The sequence below is a fragment of the Suillus subalutaceus genome (genome assembly GCF_016647625.1).
Source record: "Suillus subalutaceus strain FC151 chromosome Unknown DFJ58scaffold_29, whole genome shotgun sequence".
Classification (NCBI taxonomy): domain Eukaryota; kingdom Fungi; phylum Basidiomycota; class Agaricomycetes; order Boletales; family Suillaceae; genus Suillus; species Suillus subalutaceus.
In genome coordinates, this window is record NW_024540278.1 from 71,231 (window position 1) to 88,855 (window position 17,625).

At 46.1% G+C, this 17,625-nt stretch overlaps 4 protein-coding genes across 4 annotated transcripts; 3 read left to right on the forward strand and 1 right to left on the reverse strand.

Annotated features, from left to right (window-relative positions):
• Positions 1-111: 111 nt before the first annotated feature.
• Positions 112-4,376, reverse strand: DFJ58DRAFT_839661 (uncharacterized protein; the record flags this gene model as incomplete). Its single annotated transcript, XM_041392542.1, has 12 exons — positions 112-290; positions 363-453; positions 527-670; positions 1,006-1,184; positions 1,234-2,298; positions 2,351-2,745; positions 2,794-2,883; positions 2,930-3,306; positions 3,360-3,493; positions 3,686-3,878; positions 3,941-4,102; positions 4,131-4,376. The coding sequence occupies 12 exons, from the start codon at positions 4,374-4,376 to the stop codon at positions 112-114; spliced, it is 3,255 nt and encodes a 1,084-aa protein (XP_041246034.1).
• Positions 4,377-4,604: 228 nt separating this feature from the next.
• DFJ58DRAFT_725696 (uncharacterized protein) lies at positions 4,605-5,307 on the forward strand (the record flags this gene model as incomplete). The annotated part of the gene is made up of 4 exons (XM_041385276.1): positions 4,605-4,735; positions 4,788-4,809; positions 4,869-5,217; positions 5,291-5,307. The coding sequence occupies 4 exons, from the start codon at positions 4,605-4,607 to the stop codon at positions 5,305-5,307; spliced, it is 519 nt and encodes a 172-aa protein (XP_041246035.1).
• Positions 5,308-6,827: 1,520 nt separating this feature from the next.
• On the forward strand, positions 6,828-7,669 carry DFJ58DRAFT_616524 (uncharacterized protein; the record flags this gene model as incomplete). Its single annotated transcript, XM_041380978.1, has 3 exons — positions 6,828-7,010; positions 7,066-7,236; positions 7,289-7,669. Coding segments are annotated over 3 exons (735 nt in total), but the record flags the coding sequence as incomplete, so codon positions are not given.
• An 8,086-nt stretch (positions 7,670-15,755) lies between these two features.
• DFJ58DRAFT_725698 (uncharacterized protein) lies at positions 15,756-16,116 on the forward strand (the record flags this gene model as incomplete). The annotated part of the gene is made up of 3 exons (XM_041385277.1): positions 15,756-15,852; positions 15,905-15,994; positions 16,046-16,116. The coding sequence occupies 3 exons, from the start codon at positions 15,756-15,758 to the stop codon at positions 16,114-16,116; spliced, it is 258 nt and encodes an 85-aa protein (XP_041246037.1).
• Between the last annotated feature and the right edge of the window lie 1,509 nt (positions 16,117-17,625).

The window sequence follows — 17,625 nt, forward strand, 5'->3', positions numbered from 1 at the left end:
TATGTACTGTACAATATATAAATTGATTATGCATCAGCTCATGTGCTTTAATTGACTTCATGTCATTGCATGTTAAAGCTCCAATACTCCATCTGAGAATATAAAACATGATCAGAAAGCCTTTCCCTCATTGTACCATGGCGTCAAACACAGAATCTTGCCTTTGATCTCTCTGACATTGCTAACATATTGGAATAAGCGGGCTCTAGACTTCTGGTCACCTGGACCTCTCTGAACAAAGAGCTTATTAGATCGGCGAGGTTTCGCAATGTTATAGGTGAGTACCTCAACTGGGAGGCAAAGGTCAGTAGCAGCGATCGCTAGTGCATCATTATACTAATCGGTGCAGTCATTTATCCTACCTTGGGTGGCCTTATGTGAAAAGTCTTGTGTTCGCCCGCCGCTGGCCTGGAATCTGAAAATCTTCCTCAGTGTGCTCTGCGACAGTGACACCTATGAAGCATTTATGAAGATCCCAGCTGAGCCCTCTAGCGCCTGGATCAGGGGTAGTATGGCAAAAACATACAAGTGTGATTGGTGGAATACTGCCTTTCAGGACTTTCCTTCTGGCGATGTCACGGGATTGCTTCCAAGCACTCGCGATCTCAGGGATATGATGTTTGATCATTTCGCGCAACTTGTAAGTGTGCCGTTCTATGTCCCCGGGCAGCTAAATGAACATATCTAGGATGGCAACACTCAGAAAGTATTGGAATGGCTGGAATTGTGAGAGAGCGGCAGTGGAAACATGCTAGATTAGATCTTGCCGGAACCCTGTAGAAAAATGAAATATATATAACATTGCCTTCCGAGGTTTGACACTATCGCCGGCTGCAACACAAATTCCGGGCGGGTATTATCTCACAGTGACAGGTATGTAGTGGAGGTGGTATTTACATGGACCTACAATCGAATATGGCCTTCGGAGCGACACAACGCCCTGATCCGGTCAAATGAACATCTGGCCTCTGCATGTAGGCAATGATAGATTTTGCTTTGTCTCACCACATAGGCTACATGTCCTTCCTTCTCTTCCTCCTTGGAGATAGTTTGGAGACCAATCCATTCCTCTGCCTTCTGACTAAAACAGGTGCATGTCCAATCCATTTCATGCTGCACTAGCAGCAATTCTTCTGCCCAATGATCTCTCAAAGCCTTGGTGTGGAGCCAATGCACACAGTAAACTATGTCGGCGTGATGAGCGGCGAGACAGTTGACTGACAATCCACATACATACATTCAACCAGGAACTGCCATCAGAGTCCCCTTGTACATCCATGGACCAAAACCAAGCTAACATATTGTTCCTCTGCCCCCGAGAATTGGGATCAGCGACGGTGGTACTAACCTTGAGATGCTCCTTCAGCAAAGGCTGGTATCTCTCAAGCAAAGCATCATTAGCGGTGAGTCTGCAAAGTTGAGACTGGCACTTTGAATAAACACTAGCGTTGATGCTGACCACCCTGTCCACTGAATGAACTTGAGCCCATGCTCTGGTGGACTTTGCCTGCGACTTCACAAAGCGGACAGTCTTCTGGAAAATAAGCGCCTTGTCTGCCAAATGCACTCTGATATTGTGCAGGGCATCATTGGCCTGGCCTTCCCGGAGGGTCAGTTCCTGCTCCACCAAATCGGCGACGCCAAGTGAAATACATCTCTCCAGTCCCAAATTTGAAGGCAATGGAATGACAACCTTCTCTGGCTCAAACACCCTGAGCTCCCCCTGCATTTCATCATCCGAGTCATCTTGAAGTATCACCAGTTCCAGTTCCATGATCTGTATCTCATTGTCGCCCAATGCATCGCCAAGGAATAGGCCGCCGGCCTCCACCCAGCAATCTATGTCCCGCTGTAAGGAGTCCTGCCAGCGCCCAATCTGCAATTGCTGCATAGCTGATGGCCGATGTCCAAGCTTCCTGATATCCATCTGAAGTGTGACCTGGGCCTCCTCAATAGTAAGACCTTCTGCAAGCCATGTCGCCACACCTCTCCGGTGAGCTGGCCCTGCCTGCCAGCCTTGCGCCGTTAACAACTGCAGTTCCTGCTGCTTTCTCGTCGGCGCTATCACTACATGAATACTGGCCTGCCATACAAAAAGCGACCCACCTTTCTGCAGTTGGACTTCATAAATATCCATTGCAGTTGGATCGTGGCAGCGCCATTCTTGTGCCATTCTCTCTTGGGCTTCCCAATCTCTCACTTTATCATCATCAGCAGTCTCGTCAAGCTTCTCAAAAGCCAGTTGGCTCTCAGCAGCCCCCTTGATAGCTTGCTTGTATTTCCGGCAGAGGAACTTGCCTGTATATTCAGCTTAGAACATTATGATCATGAGCAATATAGGACTACCGACTCATCCTGATCATTTTCATGAAATTGCAGTCATTCATTTGGTAGTCGAGACATTCTTTCCGATGTGGACTACCCATTCCACGTGCCGATGGTGAGATAATGTTTAACTGTGCCCACAAGGTCTCCATGATCTCGCCGTTGATTTGAGCTGCCCCCTGTATAAAATTGGAAGCATATCTGACATAACAGCTGTCTTGATGGCCATGGACATGCCAAAGTCCAATTCCTGGGATAATATCCAACTCCTTGTCGAGTTGCAGGATAGGACTGTCGGCGATGTGTTCCTTCAGATGCTTGTGGTACTGACAGTTTACATCGTAGAATGTCAATGCGTGGCGGATTCCTTTGGTGTTCAGTTTCGGGGCCTCACACAATGTGTGGTCCATGTTCATCTGCCTAATGGCAGTCGGCGATGTGAAACTTATGCTGCGGTATTTCACACACCTTTCTCCCTCCTGAAAATCCACCATTGCATGCGGAACAAAACAGCCATGCCTTGCGCAAGTGCACCTGCTGATGCCTGTGGCTTCCAATCTATGACAAGAAGCATTTGCTTGATTAATGGCACGATGGTAATTACACTCCAAGTGTTGAACCGCTTCCTTGGCAAGGGATAAGTGCTCCTTGTATATGCAATCGCCGACCATATCCATGGCCATCCATGAGGGAGACTTCATCTGATGGATTTGCAGAATGGAGATGTTCCACCTTGAAGTTGCCACCCATGACTAGAGATCTTGAATACAGCCAACTCGGTGTTTCTGTGTCACACTCATTGCCCTTGGCGGCATCTCCTGTTGGCAATGAGACATTGATGCCCGGCTGGGGACATGCTGGACAGAGCAGAGCCAAGTTGCTGGGTGTGGCCTGTTTGTCCTGATGGCCGAAGCCATTCCATCTCATGAGATTCAGCTTCCACCATTGTCTCACCACCCTCATGAGCTCTCGGTAGCGGTCCTGCATCCACATTAATACTATTGACATGGACGGCGAAGTACCAACACACTCACTGGGACAAGATGTGGAAAGACACTGGTTGTCATCCTCCTCAGCTTGCTGTAATAATTCATCACTGATGTCCCACATTCCAAGTTATCCAACAAGAAGTCACGTAGGGCATCAAATGTGAATGCTGTCTTTGGTTCTAAGAAAGACGCCGGAAACAAGCCAATTTCAAATAGCTGTATATCTGTGGCGGCGGCTTCAGGGCATGTGCAATACTTGACAACGTGAGTATGCACTCCGGACTTGTCGACTATTGTTGTTATTGTCTTGCTGTTCCGGATGAATGGCAGGCCAGTGGGGAGATTGTGAGCCTCCTTTGTGAATCATGCACCAGTTGGTTCTTCATCCCATTCGCTATCAGTGTCCGAGTCATGGGTATCTTCGGGCCCTCCATCGGCAAAAAAGCCCATCTCCCCTAGGTCATCATCCCATGGGCAAGGATTTCCATAGTGCCCTAACCAGATCACCAATCCAGTCTTGACCAAGCAAGATTCCTCAAAGAAGGAACCTGTCCATTGGCTGATCTGGTGGAAGGGAAGTCTGTTGTGCTGGATTCTGCAACAATTTGTGCATTAGAGGGGCTCACTGAAGCACCCATGACATTTATAGACACCATCTGTCCCACATATGATACAGGACCTATTTGATGGAACCTCCCTCTCAAGAAGTATGTTGAGATATGTCCTAGTCTTAGGCACCCATTGTCGAATATAGTCATTTTGACTCTTGAATGAAGATCAGTGCAGAACTGAAGGCCAAGCATGTGTTAGGCTTACCAGTGACTTTGGGAGCTGCAATGGAGTTGCTCCAAGATCATCAAAACAGTCATCACCCCCATGGTACAGCATATCATAAAATGCTTGCTTTACAGGGGACTTTGCAGGCGTAGGTGGAACTGATCTTCTGATCTTAGGTCTCTCCCCCCATTTCCCTACTACCCTCCGAGTCTGATGTGTCTTCTTCCATTCAACAACCGAATACTTGTTTTTCGGTGTCCACTCTTGGACTCTAGAGCCTCCCATTCCTCTTACCTGTAATGTATGGCAGTATAAAAGTTCTTTAGGGGCAAGCAATGATGCTTATGCTCATTAAAATTATCATCTAGAAATACATAATATCAACTGTATTATAGGATCCTGAACCGAGTTGAACCAAGCAATGCCCATAAGGCACAACCAAGCAATGCCCGTAAGGCACATCTTGACTATTTTCAACTCTTCCACCCTTCATATCATCATACACAACACAACATGGCAAGAAGTGAATCTCCTGTTGTTGTTGCACAGTCAAAGAAGGTTCCTTTGGACAAGGCAGAAGTCATGGTCCTCAGGGCTCACCTAGAGGACTGGAAGTCTGTCAAAGGAAAAGAACAATCCAGGGTGTTGGTTGCCATCCATAGGGAAGCCTCACTCCAAGCTCTGATCAAGGAAAAGCCTTATTGAAAGCTCGAAAAAGGTATGTGACAGCTTATATACATGTCTGAAACATCCAAGCATTGATCACATCCATGACAGACTTACAAGCAGTGGCTGCAGAACAACTCTCACCGGAAACAAGCTCCGAAGTCCCTCATCAAGTATGGCAGGCATTGGACTGCTTGGCAAGTCTTAGTTCATACCAACAATGCCCTCATCCGAGAGGAGACAGGGGAAATGGCTGGCAGTGAAGGAATAATCGGCAAATGGCCGAAGGCTGCAATGACCATTATTAATCATTTGTCAGCGGAGGAGAAGGAGGAAGCCCAAGCCATGGCAGAGAAGTGGAACAATGAGGCGGCACCACGTGAAGTCCAGGCCCAGGTCGCTGAGACCAAAGGAGCCGACATGATTGAGCATTTTGCCACAGAAATGTTCAAGAAAGCCGGTGTGGGAAACACAACAAGAAGAGAACTCTGTAAAGTACTCTTCAAATGTTGGGTCAAAATTGCTATGCCTAGCTGCTATTCGACCCTAAAGGATTTCTGTACTAGACTCAGAGCTCAGAGAGTAGAATTATCATCAAGCATAAGACTGTGATTCAGACTGGTACTGACACTGGTGAAAGGGAGACATTCTTATGTAAGCAGTAAAAATGCGAACATAAACTGAGGAAAGTGGTGGTAAGTGAAGGTAAGTAAAAAGGAGGAATATCAGCCCAGGGAAAACTATATTGTCACACCGGTATGAGAGTCTTTGTGCTGTCCGCATGGAAGAACAGGAAAGGCAAACTGATGTTGGGAGGGTATGTGTCTCTCCAGTCCATTGCCGATGTGCCAAATTTGACTATTGCAGCCATGACTTCAATGATCAATTTGCGAATGGCAAAAGCTTTATGAAGACAAGGGATTGGGAAGGTATATTCATGCCGGAATGGCAGGAATATGTACACATATTGCAGTAACAGATCTCCGTATTATACGAGTGGACGGACGTGCATAATATCCTGTATGATACGGGCCAGCGGACCATGGGCCGAGGGTAGATATATCCTTGACTGTGACGGATGGGCTGGGAGTGTTATTATTCCCGATGGAGATGGGTGGGCCCAGGTGGGGAATATGTAAAGTAGATGGGTGGGTGTACCGAGTTCCGAGACCCGGGTCTCGACAAACAAATATGTGATGTCCAGCACACTTCCGATCATCTGGTATTTCATTGAGCAATGGATGATAATAGATCTTTGAAAGCCAACATCATCCAAGCCTACCAAATGCCAAATGCCAAGTTCCGACCACCGAAAATTGAGTGAAGTGTACCAATATCTGAGCCCCAACTATCGAATCCCGAAAATCGACCATCGAGTCCCGACTATCGAGTCATGAAACCCGACGCCTGACCATTGAATCCCGACAATCGAGTATCGAGTCCCGTATATCGAGTCCCGACCATCGAGACCCGATGCCCGAGACCCGAGACCCAAGATTCGAGACAAGTTCCAACTATGGTGTCCCGGGTATCAAAATCGAGTGAAGTGTACCGAGATCCGAGGCGCGGGTCTCGACAAACGAGTATCTGACATCCAACAGACTTCCAATCATGTGGTATTTCATTGAGCAAAAGATGATAAGAGAAATAGATCTTTGAAAGCTCAGATCATCCAAGGCTCCCTTATCTGATCCTCTCAATCTCCACCCCCTTTAACACCAAAGTGCGGACATTCAGAATTCAGCTTCTGATCTCACAAGATCAATTCAATCATGGATGTTTCTTCCACTTCCGATGATGAAATAACCCTCTTGCGCACTTGGGCCCTGACTGTCACTCATGTGGCATGTGATTATACGGAACAGAAATTCAATGCAGAGAAGACAGGAGGAGACCCAGTTATACCTTCTCCAAACCTAGACACTGATCTGGTGATGGCTTGTGATCAATTGGTTGATCGGCTCATAAAGGCATATAAAAATCCCAGTGAGTCTTCCTGCAGATTTGGAAAATTTGTTTTATCAGTCAAATTGCTTCGTCACAGTTCAGATGCCGATTGATATTGCAAGATATAGCAAATTGATCTCCCCAAAGGACACGGGGCGTAATGAAGAGAGAGAGGAAAAGTTGCTCGAGAGGTGTCCTCCTGGCCATGAGGGCACAAAGTTGATCGACATACCCGCGACAATTCTTGATGCATCCGGTGGCATCATCGCATGGTACCTCCCAGATGCCTTGACCGATGCCACCCAGGTGTGTTATATATATTGTGACTGGATGGATATTGAACATCAAATGGTACGTACAGAATGAAATTTGGGCGGCCTCGGATTTGCTAGCTCCCATGCTCGAACAAAGCATAAAGCTCGATGGGATTTGGCGGACTAATCAACAGTGGTTCACACCAAGCTCGGAAAATGATGTCCTAACTCCCGGATGCGTTAATTTATCTCCGGCATGGTTTCAGCAGGGGCACGAGGTAGGATCTGATGAGATGGCGATCTTGGTAGTTAAACTCACCAATCCCATAGAATCAGTCCGATCCGGAGGTATCTGCATCATTGAAGGGACCATCCTCCAAGAACATCCTCAAAGCCATTGCGAGGCCAGCAGCCATTGCCACAGCAGCACTCAGGGTGATGCATCCTGAGCAGTACTGGGCAGGGTTGCAAGCCTTTGCGAGCCTCGGAGAAAAGGCACGAAGCAAGGAACTGCCGAAGATGTCAGAGACTCTCCAGTACTGGGCAACGGTGTTTAACAGCCTCACCATCATATGCAATCGGGAAACCCCAAATCATCGAGACCCCTCATCGATTTCCGAATGCTTCGATATTCTCACTAGCATGGGGAATTATTCTAATGCTCGGATGAGTATGCCAAGCCTGCAGCTGGAGTTAAGGTACGATCCGGGGTTGTCATATACCATATATCCGGTTACAGATCCGATCCAGATCCGATGAACATATCCATCGTCCGGTCCACAGATCCGCTTTGATTCTTATTTCATTTCCTGTTCATATAACTCTAACTATCGTTCATCTCCTTTCGGTATTCCTGTACACCGGTATACCGGTTATCCTTTACTTCCGCTTTGCTTACTGATCCGCTATGCTTACTGATCCGCTACACTTACGAATCCGCTTTTACTTGTACTTCATTCCCGGTTCATGATTCGTGATCCATCCAACTTACCAATACGCTCCACTTAGACTTTGCTTATACTTTCGTACATAGCCTCGCACCTTTGCTTATTGATCATTCCGTTAGCTATCCGTAGTATATAAACCTTTGTATATGCGCTGTAGTAGATCAGTTCGAATATCATCTTAGATTGCACTCGTTCCGTCTGGACTCTAAGTCCCTCCGTTATCCGTCCGGACTTGAGTACGCTACTCTTGTCTACTCCGAGACTTAGGATAGATTCCTATAGTCTACATATCCGCCTCTGTCTTCGGACAGTCCTCACCCGTTAGTTTCTAGTCCGGATCCGATCCGGATTAGCCGTTACTCTATACGTTCGATATCCGGAAGTCTTAACGGATCCATTGCAATACTTATCCGTTGCAATACAAGACTTATCCGTTACGATACTTATCCGTCTCACTAGACGCGATACTTTAGCTCTCTGAAATAAGGGGCAGACTCGGGAAGGGGCACAGCGCACGAGCTGAGGCCGAAGCCCTTCGGATCCGATACTACTTGAGTACGGTCTTAACAGTAGGTAGTACTGTAGTGATCTTTTGTGTTAGCACTGCGCCGAATCCATCTTTGCATCCATCTGATGTGACTATAAATGGGGTGCCGTTGAAGCAAGGTCCTTTCAACACTGGTTCAGCTAACAATAGAGCCTTGAGAAGGAGGAAAGTTTCAGAGTGCATTTGGGTCCAGCAGTCGTTTAATCGTGTCTTGCGCAGGTGTTCATGGTATTTCTTCTTCCCTACATTCTGCCCTCCAGGCGGTAGGCCTAGCTTGTGAACTAGATCAGTGAGTGGTGCCACAATCCAGGCATAGTTCTTAATCAGAGGCCTGAAATACCCCGTGAGTCCAAGGAACTGCATGAGGTTATGAAGTGTTTGTGGCATTTTCCAGTCGGTGACTGCCGTTAGCTTTGCCAGGTCGGGTTTGACCCTGTCTTTGCCTACTCGTGCACTGGTGAAAATGACCTCAGACATTAATAACTGGGTTTTCTGTGAGGACAACAACAATCTGTTATCGCGGATACGCTCAAAGAACTTACATAGTCTAGTCAACTTCTCCTCAAAATTGTCGCCTGCCATACCATTGTCATCAACGAAGAGTTCATATAGCAGGCCAATCTGGTCCTTGAGTGCTATGGCTGCCATGTCACTGAACGTGGTTGGTGCGCCTGTGAGTCCAAAGGGCATCCTGCAATGACAGTCATAACTGCAACCTTCAGTATAAAAGGCTACGTAGGGCTGGGTGTCTTCATCGACTGGGATTGCATAAAATCCTGCAGCAAAGTTGATTACATTGATCCAGCAATGCCCTGACAGGCGCTGTTGCTCGACGGAGGGAGGTTAGTCCGACCGCGTGCAGAGTTGTTTGTGTCTTGGTAGGAGGCATGATAGATGTTAAGTAACTCGGAAAGGTATGAGTTCGAATATACTGTTAAGACCGTACTCAAGTAGTATCGGATCCGAAGGGCTTCGGCCTCAGCTCGTGCGCTGTGCCCCTTTCCCGAGTCTTGCCCCTTATTTCAGAGAGCTAAAGTATCGCGTCTAGTGAGACGGATAAGTATCGTAACGGATAAGTCTTGTATTGCAACGGATAAGTATTGCAATGGATCCGTTAAGACTTCCGGATATCGAACGTATAGAGTAACGGCTAATCCGGATCGGATCCGGACTAGAAACTAACGGGTGAGGACTGTCCGAAGACAGAGGCGGATATGTAGACTATAGGAATCTATCCTAAGTCTCGGAGTAGACAAGAGTAGCGTACTCAAGTCCGGACGGATAACGGAGGGACTTAGAGTCCAGACGGAACGAGTGCAATCTAAGATGATATTCGAACTGATCTACTACAGCGCATATACAAAGGTTTATATACTACGGATAGCTAACGGAATGATCAATAAGCAAAGGTGCGAGGCTATGTACGAAAGTATAAGCAAAGTCTAAGTGGAGCGTATTGGTAAGTTGGATGGATCACGAATCATGAACCGGGAATGAAGTACAAGTAAAAGCGGATTCGTAAGTGTAGCGGATCAGTAAGCATAGCGGATCAGTAAGCAAAGCGGAAGTAAAGGATAACCGGTATACCGGTGTACAGGAATACCGAAAGGAGATGAACGATAGTTAGAGTTATATGAACAGGAAATGAAATAAGAATCAAAGCGGATCTGTGGACCGGACGATGGATATGTTCATCGGATCTGGATCGGATCTGAGATCCAGATCATCGGATCTGTAACCGGATATATGGTATATGACACTCAATTACTGCTATGCCTGAACAGGAACAAACGGGAGATGAGGTGGATGATGCAGAAGAGGTCTGGGATATCATGTGCAGGATGTCAAAGCCCACATTGACATTGTTGATACCATCATCACCGAACTTGCAGCAGTCATCACCACCCCCGTGGGAAGTGCTAAAAAGTCACCTCCCCCTCCTTTAATCCTTACTCCCAACAACACAAGAAATGGCCTTGTTCTGCATGCTGGACCGAGCCCAATGCTGTCATCCTCCAGTGGAGGTGACAGTATGAGTCTGCCTTATGCACATTCAAGTTCAAGAGGGACATTAGTCATGGATGACATAGGTGACGATGATGGACTCTCCCTGGATATGGACCAAGAATATATGTGATCATGGAGTCCAGAAGAAAAGCGTGGTGGTGCAGTTTTTGAGGACCTCAATCATGGTTTAGACATGGGAGATGAAGACTAAGAGGTGTGTTTCCGCTGGCAGTCCTATGCCTTGTCACTGAACCCTATTTGTAATACAACGAAAATGATCCGAACAATCAACGCAGAAGCCAATATCTCATAGCCCAACTTGATGAGATTGAATGGGTATGCCAGTAATACATGTGCTCATCTCGTGATTCTGACATCTAGGAAACTAGACTTTGGCACAGTTTTCTCTGAGACACATCAAAACAGATGACTTGGACCAAGATATTACAATAACTCATGCCTGAACGAAGTCACTCCTCGCACTTCATGCAGGAGGAACTTCAAAATTATCAATTGATCGCACACGTGCCATTCAGGCGACAGGGCAAGTTCAATTACAGCTGTCAATTGCCTGCCTTGGCCTGGATCCTGTTCATGCAAACTTAGGTTTCATGACTGGTGAGGTCCTCCTGGGCCTCTGGCAAAAATGCTTTGGTCATGTATGAGAAGTAAGCTGGCACAAGTTGGTTTGACATCAATGATTCGCAGATATCTCATTCTCCAAGGTAGCAGATGCCGGGGCCCAAAGAGGTTTTTAGCAACTTCTAATGGGCCTCACAGGATTTTAGAGAGGCGTTCGAACACAGGGTGTAGCCAAGAAATGGCTCCTCCTCGTGCCAAGGGGCTGATTGTTACAATTCATGACTCCCATGATTAGTGGGGGAGGGTTCTGTTGGCAGAAACCATCTTTTTCTCTACAAGAAAATGTGCAGGAATTTATGTCAGCAACAACTGGGAATATTTGTCTTAGGTGAGCTGAACTTAGTATGTTTCACAAGACAACATATGCTTCTCTTCCTGTCGCTCCACCCTGATTGTCTTCCCCTCGTCATGTGGTCTCTCCAGTATTTTTTCTTGCTTCCCAATGCGGGGTTACCTTGTCATTGTCTAGGATGTTTTTGGATAAAACACCTTCCCGCGTCCCTCGTGTCCTGGATGAGCGTGATTCCCCACCCTCTGCTGTTCACAAAAATGCCTCATTTCTCACCATTGTACTTGCTTGTTGTGTATGCTCCTGTTCATGGGTTGTATTTCATTTGATGGTCTAACTTTCATCATCACCCAGGCTGGCGCATCTGTCTTGATGTTGTTGGCTGCCTTTGAGAGCACTAACTATTATCACTATTACATTATCTGTCAACTATCCCTCAATCTCATTTTTAGGCAGGCGTTGAAATGTTATCCCTCCTGGTTTTACGCCAGTACAGAAATCATCCAATGTCACCTAGACACTCGCGCTCTGCTCTATCTCAGTGTGTATTTATGATTCCAGGTGCTTCCGTTCGCCCATGTGTCAAATTGCGCTTTTGTGACACCATTGTTGACCATTTCATAAAAATGTGGGTTTGCATTCTCGCACTGCGAGGAGGCTAGATATGAAAGCAGGACTGCTACCATGATTGCAAAGCATGTTTGTATCTGTGTGGTATAAAAACACTTGGAAATCAATATGGTTGCCACTTAAGCTTGAACAGCGATATAGCAATCGCCGCACATCTTGCTGCCTATGTGGTATCAAGACGCGTGATAATCAGTGTCACTGAAATCTTGCCTAGAAGGAAGATTGTGATACAACAGGACATGAGTATGTTTACAAGTTCAAGAACAACGCCAATTCGAGATGATTGGGGCAGAAGCTCAAAGACAGACAGTAATCGGAACAACTTGAAGCTGCACCGGTGGAGTCAGGAACTGGCGCGTACGTGCCGCTACAATTAATGTATATGAGTAGCTGTAAATGATGCATCTGAAGCGCGCGGTCGGACGGACCAGTCCATGCGTGGCTGCTAATCATGTCATCCTGTGAACTTGAGCCTGTGCCAACATGTCTTGCAATATCACAATGGGCACAATGGTATGTTTTATTTTGAGGAAGTTCCAGTAAAGCTGTCTATTCAAGGTTTTATGCAAGATCCAAGCTGAGGGAATTGACATGGAGGTCGAGCTGCTGAGTCGCAGTGTTCCTATCTGGCCGACCCAGCTACAGCAATACACCGAAATAGCATTACCATAAGCGCACATTGCTATCATGAGGGACTTTAAGTACTGACTATGTGCAACAGTGAATCTTTAAGTTGTGATTTCAATGTGCAGAAGATGCAGATTGACCTCACTCAGTTCATTACCTGTATTTCTGATAACGTTGTTTTAACCGCGGTGTGAAAGAGAAATAGCGACTAGGCTGGTTAGAAACTAGCGCTACTTATCCAAATAGGCGCAAGTGTAGTATTTGACCCAAGAGGACTGCTATTGAAGCAACTCCCTACTAATATGCAAGGGAAGCGATAGCGCAAAGAACTAAAAACCTATAGCGACAAGTGAGTTCCGACAGAGAAATGTGTGTATAAGTGAGAAGCGCTATGCAAGTTGTTTTATGCGATAGCACTATGCGATGTCCGACTAGTGACAGCGAGAAGAATTCAAAGGGAGCGAAAGCGAGGAGCAAGATAAGACAGTGCAAGTGAAATGCCTGATAGCGACTAGATTATAGCTCGACTACCGATAGCGATCTTGACATTGCGAAAGTCAAACTTTAAGAAGGAAACTTTAGCGACGCGCTGAGGGCGAGGAATGATAGCTGAATGCTAAGGGGGGAAGAGTGGGAAGTGGGCGCTCAAGTACTCCTCTGGATACGAGCAAAATGTCGTCCCAAGGGGATTGCTACTGAGAAAGATTCCTCTAGAAAAGATGAGGGGATCTATAACTGCACGCACCAATGGACCTTGGAGGACTAGGACAGGACATGCAGAGGACAGGCGACAGATCGTAAGGAAGTGTGACGTAATGCGCTCAAACACACTGGTACGCGCCAAAGCGCATATGCGTGTTATCAGGAAGGCGTGAACAAGCAATAGCAAGGGTCTGTCAAAGCGGGGATGTGAGAAGGCGAAGCGCTGCAAGGGCGACTGCATAGGATGTGGAACGCGAAAGGCGAAATGTGACTGTACCAAACGTGAAAAATGTGACTGCGTGAAACACGACAAAACGTGATGAAACGCGAAATGCAACAATACGCGATGAAACACGAAACGCGATGAAACGCGAAACGCGACAATACGCGATGAAACGCCAAATGTGACAATACACGATGAAACGCGAAACACAAAACGTGAAACACGACAAAACACGACAGAAGTGCATTATTACGGATGCGCGACTGCAGGAATGTGGATACTCAAAATGCGAAAGCGTGTATGTGTCGAAACGCACTAAACGCGAAAGCGTGTTTGTCGCATTTTGAGGCACATTTCGAAAATAGTGGGCGCGTTGTGAAACTAGTGAGCACGTTGCAAAGGGAAAGTGGACTGTACCCATATGCACCTGTAGAGACTCCAGTCTCTACAGCGCACTTAAAGCAAGTCAAGCGACACGTGATCAGAGAGATTGGCAAGAGCGGAATCGATTGCACCAAGACTAGGATATAGCGACTAAAGTGACTCCGACACCAGCAAAGGTCCAGGGAAGGGAAGTACAGTACTGTATGTGTGACGGGTCATTTTATCAGACCGGGTAGCGCGCTATGGGAGAAAAGTGGTACCAAAGCGGATAGCTTGGGAGCCGAATAGTGCTGGTGACTAGCGCCTTACTCTTTTCCTCTGGACAAGGCAAAGTATGCCTATGACACTCATATGCACCTAGCGTTGGTATGATTGTCACAGCGGTATCGACAGCCGCAAAGTGCATGGGCATTGGGAAGAGATTGTTCATCCGTCAGGAGCTATATACTACTACAACGTGAAAGTGTGAGTACTGCCTAATCTTCCAAGTTACATACTCACTTATCAGCAATAAAGAAAACTTACACCAGGATGAACATGAGGGATTGTTCCGATGGATGACTCCAGAGGCTCGAATATTGGATTGAGGTGTCAAGAACTAAGCTAGACAGAAAACAGTGGTTGTTAGTCGTCGAGCCGATCTTAGCGAGAGGGAAGGAAATCTACCTGTATTATTATGTGGTACCTGAGAATCACATTATCACCTGGATCAAACCCATGGATGGCTTCCTCCTGTTTCAGGAATGTGAGACAGTATGGCACTGGAACCATAAAAGTACGTTACATTTTTGTATATTGATATTGAAGCTCAGTTCATTGTGTAGGACTCGAACTCGAAGCCCAATACTGGTGAGTGATGTTCTGGTGGAAACAAACAAGAACACTTCTCACTGTTGGACTAGGAAACACGTCGAATATTTTCCACTGTGAAAAACACAACCTGACTAGGCACTTGTTAAGGTACTCAGCCAGTATATGTCTAAGCTCTGCCTATGCTGCTATACTTGCAAACAATAAAGCAAGAATGTTCGACCCGACGGAAAGCTACTAAGGACAACTCAAGATTGAAAGACCCGAAAGAGCGCTAAAGCGCGGGAATAGCATGTTGCAAGATAGAGCGCTAATGTGCAGGAAAGAGCGGAAGTCAAGAAAGCGGACACTGAGTCAAAGGAGGGTAATGAATAGTGAGTGAAATCAAGGGTATTGATGGCAAGGGTAAGGAAAGTCAAATAGGGGCCATAGAGTGCAACTAAAGGGTGACTACTTCTAAGTAAAACCTAAGGGAAAGGAAATACAGTTGAAGGGAAGTTATGTCGAAGTAGTCACCATAGGCTTCTTATACTAGTAAACTATACCATCTCGGACTCGGAAGGGATAGGATATACATGTAATAAGACTGTAGCACTTGTTACAAACTCGAGGCAAGGCAAATTACATACCAATGAGGTAGGATGGACAATGGATTCATTCTGACGTTTCAGGTGGATCCTAGAGCAGCGAGAACAGCGCGCTGGATAAGCGCTAAGCATGGGAACAAGTGCTAGATAGAGCGGACAAGCGCTAATGCACCTAAAACACATTGCTGGTAGTTCTGACAGCGCTATAAGTGTGGGAATAGCGTCAAATAAGTTGCAGGAGTATGAATAGCGCTGCGGGAATGTGCGCGCATGGTGCAGGAAAGTGCGGAATAGTGTCAGACAAGGGTTATGGCTGAGACAAGTGAAGACTGCTGATAGGGGAGTAGTGAATAATATGAGGGATAACTTTGGTCCACCTATTGAAGGCTTATGCAGGTATACATGCCTAGCGCCAATATGATTGTCACACCACGCAGGATCGAAATCCATGACTCAGATGTGAGAGCTTTGCGACTGCAATTGAATTGGTGTCGCGTAGGTGAGTGCTTTGTATTGCAGTGCCAGATGAAAATAAACTGAATGATGGACAGAGGCCTTGGCATTGGAACAATCTGTTGTGGGCTCAATATTTTGGACGTTGGAACAAATGAAAGAAATAATTGCTGAGCTATCCACTGCAGGTACGCACCCTGATGTAAATTTGTGTCTTCAAGCTGATGGCTGAATGACAGAAGAACTTGCCAGAAGTGATGGAACCATGGAGGAGCAAGGCGTCACAATCTGTGGCACACGAGTCTTATAGAAATAGTTCATTTTGAATTTATCTTGTTACACACTGGCAGGTAAATTATTGCACGTACTCTGTACGTACACTGTCTCTGTCTCAGATCAGACATTGTTTATTGAGGCACAAAACAGGACATCATGAATATCTGAACCACCATGGCCAACCCGAAGCTCACTTGATGCGAACACATTCACTGGGCAAGAGGCACATAGATCTGGAAAAACTCTCCTGCATCAATGCCATTGCTGTTGCTATGCTCTGTATTCCAATGATGGTGCTCAGGTGACTCCGGAAAATTCACGTGATGGTCTTGTCAATGGGGTAGACATGAATGCATTCTTAGACGATTTCATCGCACAAGCTAAATTGCAAACTACAGTTGTAAGTGCTATATTGTAGACCCAGATGAGAGCACTTACTGCTTAGGCTGCTAGGCAAGCATCATCATGGCAGTTGACACCAGTATCCTTGCCATCCCAGGTTTAGGTTCAGTACTTGCTACAAAGACGCTATGCTCCATCTCTTTTGTTCTCAGTGCCTACTGTATTATCGCATGCATGATAGCACAACAATTTGGTCACCAAAGGTGATCTCTTGACTTTGTGGTTCGGCCATCTTATTTATTTCTACCGTTTGGATCTGATATTAGTGCTTGAATAGATGTATTACCTGCAAGGGAAGACGGCCAACTTTGTGATCATTGCAAGCATACCAAGTCTCTTATATCTGTCGAAGTAACCAACCTTTCAATCTCAATTATTTGTGTTACTCATAGCAACAGTTTGGCCTTTTCAATCCTTGGGTTTCTCAATGGGGTTTTCACAGCTGAAGACGGGTTGCCCTTAACTGTGAGGATAGGATGTGGGCTGGGCATCATTGTTGGGACATGCCTCACAATTCCATTGGCGATCACTGCTTTAGGTCCTGGGCTGGTTCGGCAGTGAGAAATTGAGTCTTTCCTGGTAATCGGATAGGGATAAACAACACAGATACTTGTTTTTAAAGATAACTAATTGATCGCATCCTGTACATGGTCTTGGTCGTAAATTTTAGCTATTGAAGGGCTATCTAGAACAGCGTCACAACTGTACATACTGCAGGGGTTTTGCGGGGGTATTTCGGCTCTTAATGGTTTGTTTCACTGGGTGTACCATTCTTGAGATCCAGGCACACTGTGTCAATATTGCGAGGAAACTGTAACTCTTGATGGTTTATTTTCCAGGACATATTGTTATTGAGATCCAGGCCATACTACATCAATATTGCAAGGGAAATTGTAACCCTTGACAATCTATCTCCATAGACACATCACAGCTGTGAGCAACAACAACACTGCACAAATATTACAATGATGCTGTAGCTGACTGCATCCAATCACAAACTGTGCACAAATATTACAATGATACTGTAGCTGACTGCATCCAATTTCAAACCACCAACAGGAAGCCAAACACATACAAGGATGGACCATAATTTTGGAGAGATGCGGGACCTCCTCTAAGTGTTTATCTACCAAATACCATA